The 13,564-nt window shown below is 33.2% G+C and overlaps 2 protein-coding genes across 3 annotated transcripts; both read left to right on the top strand.

Moving 5' to 3' along the window:
- Positions 1–1,277: 1,277 nt before the first annotated feature.
- Positions 1,278–8,672, top strand: LOC110817561 (dimethylallyl, adenosine tRNA methylthiotransferase). Of its 2 annotated transcripts, none has more exons than XM_088217600.1 (8): positions 1,278–1,510; positions 1,615–1,761; positions 1,899–1,996; positions 3,585–3,657; positions 3,741–3,801; positions 3,877–3,962; positions 4,078–4,167; positions 8,378–8,672. In XM_088217600.1, exons 1-8 carry the CDS (start codon positions 1,403–1,405, stop codon positions 8,438–8,440), a joined length of 726 nt encoding a protein of 241 aa, XP_088073726.1. In that variant the 5' UTR covers positions 1,278–1,402; the 3' UTR covers positions 8,441–8,672. The 2 variants fall into 2 exon arrangements, with proteins under 2 accessions (XP_088073726.1, XP_088073727.1); XM_088217601.1 differs by lacking the exon at positions 8,378–8,672 and adding an exon at positions 5,094–5,120.
- A 1,706-nt stretch (positions 8,673–10,378) lies between these two features.
- Positions 10,379–11,198, top strand: LOC110817609 (Plant invertase/pectin methylesterase inhibitor superfamily protein). The gene has a single exon (XM_022046229.2). The coding sequence runs from the start codon at positions 10,466–10,468 to the stop codon at positions 11,078–11,080; it is 615 nt and encodes a 204-aa protein (XP_021901921.1). The 5' UTR covers positions 10,379–10,465; the 3' UTR covers positions 11,081–11,198.
- The last annotated feature ends 2,366 nt before the right edge of the window (positions 11,199–13,564 follow it).

Raw genomic sequence — 13,564 nt, 5'->3', positions numbered from 1 at the left:
GAAATTTACTTAAAATAAAATTTTAAATAAATGAAGAGGAGAGAAATGATAATTCGGTGCTTTCCACACTAATTTTGGGATTGCCAATCGCCTCTCTCCCTTCCAGCATCCTCAATATTCGTCTGTGATTCTTCAATAGAATTTTTTTTTTTTAACCAATTTAGATAGGTCTATATTCAAATTTTAACAAATATTAATAAATTTAATATTTAATACATAAAATAGAAATAAATTGTGTTAACTTTTATTAACATAAACACAATAAATCAAAAGTTTTTCAAAATTACAAAAACTAATTTAAAGAAAAATAAATCATAATTTTACCCATTAATGGAGATGGGTTCAACTACGTACCAAGCTGCCATTGACTCAAAGGGACTTGGTTTTTCGGTCAATCAAAATGACAAGATGAGCACCCTCACGCGTTCAATTTTGCCGTCCCCGTCCATTCACGGAATCCATATATATATATATATAAACTTAATAAGACCAAAGCCTTTAAATTTTTCGAAAAGGTCCTCATTTTAAATATATATATATATTTTCGCAAATTCATGGCCTTTATTTGTATTATACCCTGCTAAAATCTTAATAATAATAATAACAAAGACTACGTCGTCAACATACTTTTCAAAAAAAGAAAAAAAAGAACGAGACCAACCTCAGGAGGTCCCAGTGATTAACTTGGCTACCATTCAATAGCCTTTGAGAAAATATTATTTATTTTTAAAATAACTTAATTATTTTTAATTTATTATTATACAATAAATATAAATATAGTAGGGGTGCATAATTAATTAAATTATTTATTTATATAATTTAATTAATTTTTACATTCTGTATTTTATTTTAATTATCACTTATTTAATAATTATTGAAACAAGTCGTTTGACTTTCTAATACTTTAACTTGTCCAATATTCTTATATAAAAGAAATGCGTTTTCAAATTTATGATTAATAATATACATTGTATATGCTATTTTTATTTATATTACATCTTCACTAATACTTATTTAGTTTATATAAAATAAAAACAAACAAAATAAATATAAGTAACCAACTTATATTATTTATCTTCATTATGATTTTTACTAGATATTTTTTATTGAATTTATTATTTTATTTAAAAAAAAAATTCAAGAATCAAATATATTTATTTTAGCACCCAACACGCTGCTCGGGCTGAGATTTGGCCCAGCTCGCTTGGGTTCTCCCTATTCATAAACGATCCTGATCGTATCTTTCCAACTCCATCAAATCCGACGGTTATCATTCCCGCCCTACTAACCAACAGTTAAAATCGCTCCGGCAAAATGTAACTCCAAAAATCTCAACTCTCTCACTGGATAACCCACTGCACAATCACTTGCAGAAAACCATAAACTCCAAAACATTCCATCAATGGCTGCTCTCGCTATGGGCATCGCCAGCGCCATCACCACCGCCAGTACACTACGTACGAGATCCAGCCCCATCCGGACCAAGCCCAAAATCTCCTGCATTGGATGGGTATAAAACAATTCAAACATAGTTCTCCTTCAAACGCCAAATTCCTAATTTTCTCAGCCATTTATAGCAGTGTTAATCTTGTTTCTTTACTTCATCTAAGGAAGGACCCAGAAGGTATATTGGGACCACCGCAGACGGGCCACATCGCTCGGCAGGAGTTCAAGAGAAGGCTAGAGAGAGATGCGGAAGCAAGGGAGGCCTTTGAGAGACAATTGCGCGAAGAGAAAGAGCGTATTCAAACTCTAAGACAAGTAATTTTTAGAAGTTTTTCTTATTGCCATGAACTGAGTCCTTCTGGTTTTTCTTGCATGTGTCATGTTTGTGATTATTTCTTAGTTGCTATTATATCCTTTACCTCCCTTCTTTTTGGTTTTCGCTTCTTTATTAGTCTAGGGTTATACCGGATACAGAAGAAGAGCTGGTTGAGTACTTCCTCGACACAGAAGCTCAGGAGATTGAGTTTGAGATTGCAAGACTGAGGCAGCGGTAAGTGCTTTGCTTGTTGATTGATGATGTCTTTCCTCCTAGATAGAAATAGATTGAGGTGAGTGCCCGGGTTTATTTAAGCTTGTATGTCTTACTAGTTTCTTTGTACCTTTGAATTTTGATTTTTAAATTTTCGCTGCAACTTTCTATGGGAAGAGAGTATGGACAATGGTTGAAGTCCTGGACTGATGACATAATGGGTCTCCATAGAGTCTCTGGGTTTACTGGACTTGAAAATTGGTTGCTGATGATTTGGCAATAGAAGGCTAATTTTTCTAGGAGTACTTGAATGTTGTCTCGAGATATTTTTTTTTTTCAAAAAGAGATTCTCCCGGAGCTGTTTTAGGGAAATGAGAAGTTAGGAAGTGAGAAAGTTAGAAACTTTTTACTGTAGGAGGGTGGTGATATTTATAAAAGTTGATGGAGATAATTTTTCATGTTCAGTTATCCACATTATTATGGAGTGAACATGAGAACATGAGCGTTTTAACTCTGAGAATATTGGGACATGTATGTTTTTTATCAATGTTATCTTTGAAAGTAATTTTCAATTCCTGGTACCAAGTCATATTGAATTTACAACTCGTATGATCAAGTAGTATTGGAATTGTTGAGAGCTATCTCCTCAATGTTAAGTTATTCATTAGTAGTTTGGTTCCAAGAATATTGGAATTTACGTGTTTCACCTTAATAATAGTTATCTCTGATAGGTAATATGCTTGAGACCCAATACCAAGTGATATTGGACACTGGGCAGGATGTTAGGGTACTACTTGGTGCGATGCGCAGCGACCAAGTAGTATTGAACTCTGTCTAGTAGGATGTTGGGTAGTCAGGTAGCATGAGATACCTAGTGCGTAGTACTCAGGTATTACCTGGTATCCGTTAATATTAAGTACTACCTAATAAGGTGTTCGGTATTTCATCGCTAGTTCCTAGTAACTTCATGGTATTATGTATTGTTGTGCTCTATAGCTAGATAGCACTAGGTACTATCGGTCTCAATATTAAAGTAGCATTAGGGTCATAGAATGTTTTGTAGTCAAGTGTAATTAGGTACTACTTGGTAAGATGCTGAGTATATATGTAGCATTAGATATTATTTGGTGGATCATTTGGTTGTAAAGTAATAATAAATACGAGTTGGTAAAGTTACATGATAGCTAGGTAACATTGGGTATTACTTGGTAAGGTTATAGCATTGAATACTGATTGATAGAATGTCCTAGAGCTTTAAATGCTCCTTCAGTTCTTGTCTAGCCATGTACTCTACCTGATGATGTTGGTAGTGGCAACAACTAACTTGGGTGATGGATCTGACTATATCAGAAATATTTATAGAGAATCACTGGATTAAGTTCTAATGCAATTTGGTTATGAGAACAATGGGATTCAGGCCAACCTCTTTCTGTTTCAAAATTGACATTAGTGGTTCATCATAGAAATGCTAAGGTGTTTCTTTTATCCCCTTCATTTGGTGTGTCTTTTTTTTTTTTTTTTTTTTAGCATCTAGTTCTTGATGAGTGTATTTTTGGACCCTAAATTTAATCCTTGACTTCAAAATTCTCAATATATTCAAAATTTGCAGATTGGACCAGGAATTCTTCTCCCACCTACAAATAGAAATAGGGAAGCTCCGATTTGCTGTTTCAAAAACTGAGGTTGGTCCTTGGAATCATATTGACATGAATCTCAAATGCGTACTTCAGTAGAAACAGTTTTAAAAATACGGTGGTTCTTATAGGATATGGAAGACAGATTGATTGAACTGGAGTCTCTGCAGAAGGCTTTGCAGGAAGGAACAGGTTTGATGTCTTCTTGCCTTGATGCTTATATTTGCTTAGTAGAAACTCATTATACTAGTATCTTTTCCATTACAGAGGCCTATGATAAAATGCAAATGGAGCTTATAACAGCAAAGGAAAGCTTAACCAAAATCTTGATGTCAAAGGATGTAAAAGCAACGGTGGTGCTGCTATCCATTCATCCAGCCTAATATTTTATGGCTTTAACTAAGTTGCAAGTGATATTAATTGTTAAGTTGAAAACAAAAACTAAATTGAAATCTTTCTATCTTGCAGTTATTAGTGATGGTTGAGCAAAACAAACTAAATAGAGCATTATTGACACTTCTTGATGAAAACATAGCAAATGCCCACAGGGGTAACCAGGTTGGCACTGCTGGAAATTTGTCTGAATTTTATTTAATGAAGATTTATCATATCTTTGTTTCATATGGAGTATGAATAGAATAAATGGATTGTCCTTCAAAAAATTATCACAGTTACCACCCAACTTTTCATGTTACAAAATACATAACCAGATAAGATAGCTGAATTAGGATATTGGGGTATGTGCTGGAGATTACAACATAATCTTATTGGAGATACTACATATAAGAGCAATTTTTGTTGTTCAAATGCTTTATGAGAGTCAAACTTCTGTCATTTTATCAGAATATCTAGTTACTACACCACATATATTGGTTAGGACAGTGTGATAGCTACCAATTTCTTTTCAAGAGGAGCCAAAATACATTTAACCTATTATTTGTGGCCAGAGAGGGTTGGGGTTACAGGGTAAAACGTCTTTGCCAATGTGGTAAATCCTATTTATGTTTTACCCCATTAACCGACATATAAATATTGTATTCTTCCAATTTATGTGACAAAAGAGTAAGTTGAGTGTACTGTTAGAATTAATTATTTTTTTTATTAAAATAATAAATTATCAGTTAAAGAAAGAATTAAAATGAGTAGTTATGAAAAATTAAAACAAAATAACAGAAAATTAAATAGAAAAAATTAAATAGTAGAATCTAATAGTAATTAAATAAAATAAATGGGCGATATCAATAGGAAAATCAATAGGAGATGTTTTTGTTGCCTATATATAGGCTGTGTATTGTTTTGTAAGAGTATCTCATTCAGATTGAATATAATATACTTTTTCTTTTCAATATATCTCTTTAGTTATCTTAAATTTTATATTTTTGCATCTGTAAAAACCTCTTATATTCAGTTTATTTCCAACAACTAGTATCAGAGCGTAGTTCGAGATTCGTGAAAGAAGAAACATTTTTAATTGATGATTTCAGGTATTGGCATAAGTATGGCGCAGACAATGATTCCAATATTTTTTAGAGAAAATTATGATGTATAGAAGATAAAAATGCAAACATTGCTATAATCACAAGGATTGTGGGATATAGTTGAGAATGATTATCTCAATTTGTTGCTGGACATCAACTAATACCAGCAAAAACAGAGAAGTTGGAGGAAGATTGGATGAAGGATGTCAGAGCCTTGTTTTTCATACAATAAGGTGTTATAAAGAGTTTGTTCTCTCGAATAATTAGTGCAACTAGATTAAAAAAAGCGTGAGATATATTGCAAAAAGAGTTTCAGGGATCCGTAAAGGTAATTGCCGTGAAGTTGTAGACCTTACACCGATATATGTGGAAAGATGCAGACACCTTCATTAGGTCAAAATTAGTATTTTCTGTTTTTTATTGATGATTATTCAAGAATGACATGAATATATTTTTTGAAAGAAAAATCAGAGACTTTTGAAGTGTTTAGAAAATTTAAAGGCATGGTGAAAAATCAAAGTGATCGTAAAATTAAAGTTTTATGAGTAATCGAGGCGGTGAGTTTACCTTGAAGAACTTTGATAGTTTTTTTGAAGAAGACGGTATTTGAAGACAGTTGACAGAAACATATACTCCTCAACAAAATAGTGTCGCTGAGAGAAGGAATCGCACAATTGTCGAGATGATTAGATCGATGCTAAAGGAGAAAAATATGTCTAATACTTTTCGGACAGAAATAGTAAATATAACAGTTTATATCTTGAACAAAAGTCCGACAAAATCTGTTTTAAATCGAACTCCAATTGAAGCATGGAGTGGTGTCAAGCCAGTGATTAGTCATATGAAGATTTTCAGTTGTGTATGTTATGCTCATGTACCAACCAAAAATAGATCAAAGTTTGATAACAAAATGAAAGATGTATTTTTGCAGGCTATGCTGATGGTACAAAAAGGTATAGAATGTACAATTTAGAAAAGAAGTTGATGATCAGTAGAGATGTTGTATTCGATGAGAATGCTTCCTAGAATTGGAAAGATGAGAAGGTTCAAGAAAAACAGTCATCTTCAATTATTATCTCATTGAGACGACAAACTACTCAAGATAGCACTTTAAGACAAAATGAGTCTAGTTCAAGCTCAACTTCTAGTCCAAGTTCAAGGCCGAGTTCTAATAGAAATGGCAGAGAAGAGTCGACTATTCTAGAATCAACTCCCATAAGAGTAAGAAATCTAGCAGAAATTTATTAGTCATGTAATTTCTCGTAAGTTGAGTGACAAAGTTTTGAAAAAGTTGAGAAGCAACAAAATTGAGTAAAACCATGGAAGATGAAATCTGCATAATAGAAAAAAATAATACTTGGGAGCTAGTAGATTGACCAGAAGATCGTGCAGTGATCAGTGTTAAATGAATTTATAAGATAAAACTGAATCCAAATGATTCAATTCATAAGTATAAAGCAAAACCCGTGGCAAAAGGCTTCAAGCAGAAGTATATCATAAACTATTATGAGACTTATGCTCTTACAGTAAGGCTTGAGATAATTAGAACTGTTATTGCTCTGACAGCTCAAAAAGGGTAGCAATTGTATCAACTTGATGTTAAATCAACCTTCTTGAATGGTTTTCTAAAAAAAGAAATTTATTTCGAATAGCCAGAAGGATTTCTAGTTGAAGTGGGAGAGAACAACGTGTATAAGCTAAAAAAAACGCTATATGGCCTAAAGCAGACACCAAGAGCATGGTATAGTGAGATAAACAAGTACTTCACGCAGAAAGAATTTAAAAAAAACAAGAGCGAGCTGACTTTTTATGTCAAGAAAGTAGGTACTGATATTCTAATTATCTCATTATATGTTGATAATTTAATTTACACAGGCAACAATGAGACAATGCTTAGAGAATTCAAAAAAGATATGATGAAAACATATGAAATGAGTGATCTCGGCTTGTTGCATTATTTTCTGGGCATAGAAGTATGCCAAAGTGATACAAACATCTTTATATCACAGAAAAAATATGCAGAAAATATTTGGAAAAAATTTAATATGCAAGATTGCAAATCAGTTACAACTCCCCTAATGGCTAATGAAAAGCTGAAAAAAGACGATGGAGCAAAGAAGGCAGATGAAATCACTTACAGGAGTTTAGTTAGAAGTTTGTCATATTTGACTGCAATACGACTAGATATCATATTTGCTGCTAGCCTATTACCAAGATTCATGACCAGTCCAAGTCAACTAAACTTCACAGCTGCAAAGAGAGTGTTTAGATATATTAAAAGTATAACAGATTATGGAATATAATATAAACCAGTAGAAAACTCAAAATTGATCGGATATATAGATAGTACTTGGATCGGATGTGTTGATAACATGAAAAGTACATCATGATATGTTTTCTCACTCGGATCTAATCTTTGTTCATGGTCGTCAAAAAAGTAGAGTGTAGTGGTGTTATCATTAGCTGAAGCTGAGTACATTGTAGCAGCTCGTGCTGTCACGCAAACAGTCTGGTTAAAACGGATTCTAGAAGACATTAGTGAAAAGTAAGAAGAACTAGCAACAATATTCTGCGTCAATGAGTCAGCAATTGTAATTAGTGAGAATTCAATTAACCATGACAGGACTAAACATATTGCTATCAAGTGTCATTATATTCGAGAAGCAATAGAGCACCAAGAAGTACAACTCAAATTTTATAGAACGGATCTTCAGCTTGCTGATATTTTCACAAAAACATTAATCAAAGAAAAATTCATACACAATCAGAATTTGATCAGCATGTCAAAGAAAATAAATTAAAGGAGGAGATTGTTAGAATTAATTATTTTCTTTATTAAAATAATAAATTATCAATTAAAAAAAATTAAAATAAGTGGTTATGAAAAATTAAAACAAAATAATATAAAATTAAATAAAAAAATTAAATAGCAAAATTTAATAGTAATTAAATAAAATAAATGGGCGGTTATCATTAGAAAATTAATAAGAGATTTTCTTGTTGCCTGTATATAGATCGTGTATTGTTGTGTAAGAACATTCCATTCAAACTGAATATAATATATATTTTTTTTAATAATTATCTTAAATTTTATATATTCAGTTTATTTTCACCATGTACTTAGATTCCAGTTGAACATCTGCTTAGAGGTGAAATGCACGAAGAAATCATCATCTATAAACTCCTGTCAGTAGATGTAGTTGTCCATGAAGTTCTTTTACTGTTCCAATCATGATTTTCTTGAATTTAGCGCATTACTCATGAATGTTTGTCGATGGACATTTTTGTAGAAACAAGCTGCAGATTTCATGAAAAAGGTTCGTGGGGCTGTTCTGAAGTACATGACAGTATAATATGCAGGTGCTGGATAATTATGCTGTCCATCTTTCTCATGTAGTGCTGATGAATTTAGCTTGATTATTAAGCCATACTGCTCAAAATGGTTAATTAGGTTGATTGAAATTTGAGTATATTCAAATAGCAAACAGGATGTGATTGTTTTGTAAAGGCATGATATGCAATAACCATATGTAAAAATTAAATCATCAATCTCCAAGAAAAAAAGCCGGAATCATCATTAAGATATTTCTTGAACATCTAAATAAAATTATCTGCATCATAATCTATGAATAACTGTTTGAGTGCATATCAGGACACCGTTGAAGGTGTATCAAAGGAAAAATGGTCAATTGGGAAATTAGGAATAAGTGGGGAAGAGGGAAAAGTTGTTTTGGTTAATTTAAATGTTTGTTGGTGTTATTCTTCTCATCATAACCCTATAACTCGTATATTATATAGCTAGTCAGTGGGAAGTTTGGGAACATTGCAGAAAATTGAAGTTCCTAATTTTAACTAGTATCTCTTGAATTCTCTCTATCTCTCCTCCCTTTTCTTTTCTTCCTTATTCTCTCGTTCTTTCTCTAATTCTAAGTTACTAGAATCCAAGAGCTTGAGCAAAGCTATTAACAGTGCAATGTGCTGATTTATATGAGAATACTTAAAAACTAAGGACATACACTTAGTTTGATTAGGAGAGTGAAAATATGATAAAAATTGATTTTCAATGGAATTCTAAATTTGATAGAATTCCGAGTTTATCCATTCAACTCTATTTCAAATTCATCAATTATGGATCTTTTTCATCTTTTAACTAAATAAGATGTAAAGTTTCAAATTAATTCCATAGAAGTTGATTTATTTCAAACGTCCAGTAAAATGTTGGTAAAATATCAAGCAGTCCTAGTTAAACAATGGTATCACTCACTTATAAAGCACTTAGAAGATGAGTTCAAAGCAACGAAATATCTTGAAATGGAATTTATGGTCTCTGAATGTAAGCTGACTCTGTGTACAGAGCCCAGTGTCAGGAAGAGACTAGTGGTAGACAGGGAATGTGATCGTATCTGACAACTGGGACCGAGTTATGTAAGCAATATATGGTATGGTTTGGGACAGTGTAGCTAACATCTCTATGTTCAATGTACAGCATTTATGCCTTTTATATGGTAGGATATTGGGGATTATTAGCTTCACAGGTTTGCCTGTGACTATTTTCCTTCCTAATCCATGATCAGTAAGCCCTGAAAATTTTCTGATCAATACTTGACATGAAACTAATGGCCATGAAACCTTGAATAACAGTTGCTAGTTATACCGCAATGACGAAGGTGTACTAAGATTATTACTTCGTGGGGCATTTTGAAATTCTGACTCATTTTTCAAAAATGAGAGATTCGGCATATGTATCTCGGATCATCTTTTATGTATTTATTGGCTCATTTATGTGTATTTAAAGCTGTCGGCTTCAGTTTCCCATATCAGTTCTTAAATCTCTCCCATTCTTAAAATGTGTCGTGAGTAGATTAGCCCGTGCTTACTTAAAAAATGTCATGTGGGTGTTTATAGGTATTGGTCCATTAGTTATTAATGACAGTCGTATATATATTATTTGATGATTTGTGTTTTCAGAAATTTATTTTGCTTTCATGATGTGTGTAGTCTACTGCTCTGCTACACCGCCCATGTCATCCTTAGTTTCAAATCTTGCTTGGGTTGTGGTTTTCTCCCAGTCGTAATATGTATATGTATGTGTATAGATGGGGCATGTATTGGGTTGAGATTAGGAAAAGTACAAACAGGAAACACAAATATCTTCTGCCATTAGGTTATGGTATCGAAGAAAGTAAATTAACTAAAGAAAAGTAGAATTCTTTTGCTTCAAAGAATGAGTAAAGATAAAAAGGAAAAGACAGAAAACAGTTAAAAAGAAACAAGGCATGTGATGGCAGTGGGATGGGCATCAAAACCTTTACAACTCCCTATAAATTGTTTCCATACTTTATATTTTTCACTAATCCTATCTCTATCCTTTTCAAAGCATGGCAAGACTTGACCTTCTCTTACTGCTTCTCTCCTTTGCCCTCACATTGGCTGCAGGTGCAGCCCCACATTCCACCTCTACAGACTTCATCAAAGCCTCATGCCAGGCAACTCGTTATCCTGCCTTATGCATCCATTGCCTCACAGGCTATGCCAGCAGCATTCAACAAAGCGAACAACACCTTGTTCAAACTTCTTTGACAGTGAGCCTGAGCAGAGCTCGATCGGCTGCAGCATTTGTGGCCAAGATGGCAAAGATCAAGGGGATCAAGGCTCCTGACTATGAAGCTGTTGAAGACTGCATAGAGAACATGGGTGATACGGTGGATCGGCTTAGCCAATCGGTTAAGGAACTAGCCCACATGGGTAGACGTGTTGGGCCAGACTTTCTATGGCACATTAGCAATGTGCAGACCTGGGTTAGCGCTGCACTCACCGACGAGAACACTTGTGTTGATGGCTTTCGAGGGCGTGGTATGGACGGAAGTTTGAAGAGTCTAATCAGGAGAAGGATTGTTCGTGTGGCTCAAGTCACTAGTAATGCGCTTGCTCTTGTCAACCGCTTTGCATCTAGGCACAGATCAGCTGCAGCAGCCACCAAGAAAGATCCGTAGCTCAAAACCAGTAATCTGGTTCATGTAAAAACGAGATATATCTGGATTACAAGTTTAATTGAGCTTGTTTGGCTAGTGTGAAAATGCATGTAAAACATATCAAACCAAGTTTGTCTCATATTATGCTTTTTAAGTTTGCAAAAACCATGCTTTTACAACTTTTTCTTTTCTTGACAAAGTGAGGACTTAAAGCTGATTCCTTTCTCTTTGCCCTGCAAGCTTTTTCAGACATGGGTTATGATGAGAAAGATTCTGAGTAGAAGTTGGATTTGAAATGAGAGCAGCTTTGATGTAACTCTGGGATTCTCCCCGTCCATGAAAAAAAGAAAACAAAAAATTAAAGCATCTAGTTTAAGCATATGATCTTTATCTGCAATCATTTGAAAATTCGACCTAATCCTCCACTTATTTACAACATATTTATATTATTTAACACGCCCATTACTATTTAAAGCGAGAAATAATTACCACTAAAACATTTTAGAAATCCAAACCACGTTTAACCCCCCCCTCCACCTGTAATCCCTCTATGTCCTAATCCATTTATCCTTCTTTGATTAAATTATGTTCGTACATGAGCTGTTAATTTTACACATCATTATTTTGTATGAGATATATTATATTTTCATTGATAATTGAATAAAATTTTATTTTATTTTTTGTATTAACTCATATTCTTATTAAACTATTATTAATATTCATGTATCCATTACAAGCAAATAATTTTTTTATAAAATATATATTAATTATATATTATCAGTCAATTAATGATAATTTTTTCTTTTTTAAAAATAGAAAACTTCAGTTTCCCCAGAGTTACGTCTCAATCATTTTTTTTTAGTCAATCTTGTTCGGCTCACTAGTGATGATCTTATCAGTGTATTTTAACTTAGAATTTGTAATATTTAAATTTATATTATTATTTTTTTCTTAATAATTTAAAAAAAAAACTATAATCTATTAGTTAACTATACTATAAACAGATACCAATAAAAGCCAAGTTGAAAAAAACATTGACTGATATCTGAATAAAAAGTCCGACAAGTTGTATGCTTATAATTTTTTTTAAAAAAATTTAATTTCAAGGGTCTTCTCTTATTTATTTATTTATTTTTTCTTAATCTTGAATATCTTTTGTGGGTATTTCATATTTCACTAAATTTCAAGAAACTCTATTATTATAAAATTAAATATAAAGATGGAGAATAATCTATGAATTAAGCACAGTGACTAATAACTTTATTGTTAATTGGACAAGGAGACAGTAATGGACGCAATCTACGGGATGAGGACACTAAAATAATGTGAAGTAAAAGCAAAATTTGTGATTAAAATATTTCAATAATCTCCCGTTGACAATACAATTGTTTTTTTTTTGGTTATAAAGGAAATACAGTACAAAATTTGAGGTTGATTTTTCTTACAAGCTTATCTTATTGATAGTCAGGGATGAAGTTTTGACGCATGCAAGTTAGTAAGGTGAACTTTTGCAAGCAGCCAAAAAATTCCTTATCAAAATTTGTGTAATATCCAAAATTAATTTTAAAATATTTAAAATTAATATATAAAATATAATTTTTAAATTTGTAAATTTTTATTTAATATAAAAATTAAAAAAAATAAGTAGGGAATGAAATTGAAAATAATTTTATAAAAAATGTATGAAAATTTGAGTTTTGAAAATATTTTTTTTTTAAAATTAGAAACTATATGTCAAAACGTAATTTAGAAAAAATGTGCTACTTAGGACCGCTCAGTCAATAGCCCCGACGAATCAGAGCACTGCGTGGTAAGGCACGCTAACGCGATGCCACGCGGGAGGCTACGCCAGCAATCTACATGCCCGCGATTTGTTCCCGCGCGTGTGGACGGTTCAGATATGTTCTCTCCTCAGGTGTGATCGGATGATCGCGATTAAACATGATGAATAGTATAGATTTGTTCTCTCTTTAAACGCAATCGTACAGTTCAGATCAATCACGATGAACGGTGCAGATTTATTTCTTATTTTAATGCGATTGGACGGTACAGATCAAACGCAATAGACGGCTCAGATTAAAAAGAGACGAATATAAATACCTCACTTCACACCAAACCCTAACCCTAGCCGCCAATCCCCGACCGGAGAAGAAGAACCACTCGCTAGGAAGGGAGCCGACCACCGCCCACCGCCGCGTCGGAGCCACTTTCGACTGCTAAAAAAATTAAAAATTCTCTCAGTTGCTCGAAATTTAATTTTGAACACCCTCATAACTAAATCGTAGCAAAAGGACCGGTAGATGAGCCGGAAACCGCGGGTAGAGCCTGGCGGTGTCGCCATATAAAAAGTCAAAAATCGCCGCCAATGAAACCCTTTTCGATTCCCATTTCGTGCAATTTTTTCACCATTGTATTCACTATTTTGTTTCTCATAGGTTGATAGAAGAAAAACACATAACCGCGAAGGTGAGCCGGTGGAGCCACCGCACCGAAAAATTCTGCTGC

The sequence above is a fragment of the Carica papaya genome, chromosome 4, assembly GCF_054855325.1.
Source record: "Carica papaya isolate Zhongbai chromosome 4, ASM5485532v1, whole genome shotgun sequence".
Classification (NCBI taxonomy): Eukaryota; Viridiplantae; Streptophyta; class Magnoliopsida; order Brassicales; family Caricaceae; genus Carica; species Carica papaya.
The sequence above is the reverse complement of the archived record's forward strand: the minus strand, read 5'-3'. Positions and strand labels throughout refer to the sequence as shown.

Bases quoted from the DNA above. Each gene is read 5' to 3' on its own strand.
- LOC110817561 (XM_088217600.1), top strand. From the start codon at position 1,403: ATGGCTGCTCTCGCTATGGGCATCGCCAGCGCCATCACCACCGCCAGT. The intron at 1,762-1,898 runs GTAATTTTTAGA...CTTCTTTATTAG, and splicing joins GTATTCAAACTCTAAGACAA to TCTAGGGTTATACCGGATAC. The intron at 3,658-3,740 runs GTTGGTCCTTGG...TGGTTCTTATAG, and splicing joins TTGCTGTTTCAAAAACTGAG to GATATGGAAGACAGATTGAT.
- LOC110817609 (XM_022046229.2), top strand. From the start codon at position 10,466: ATGGCAAGACTTGACCTTCTCTTACTGCTTCTCTCCTTTGCCCTCACA.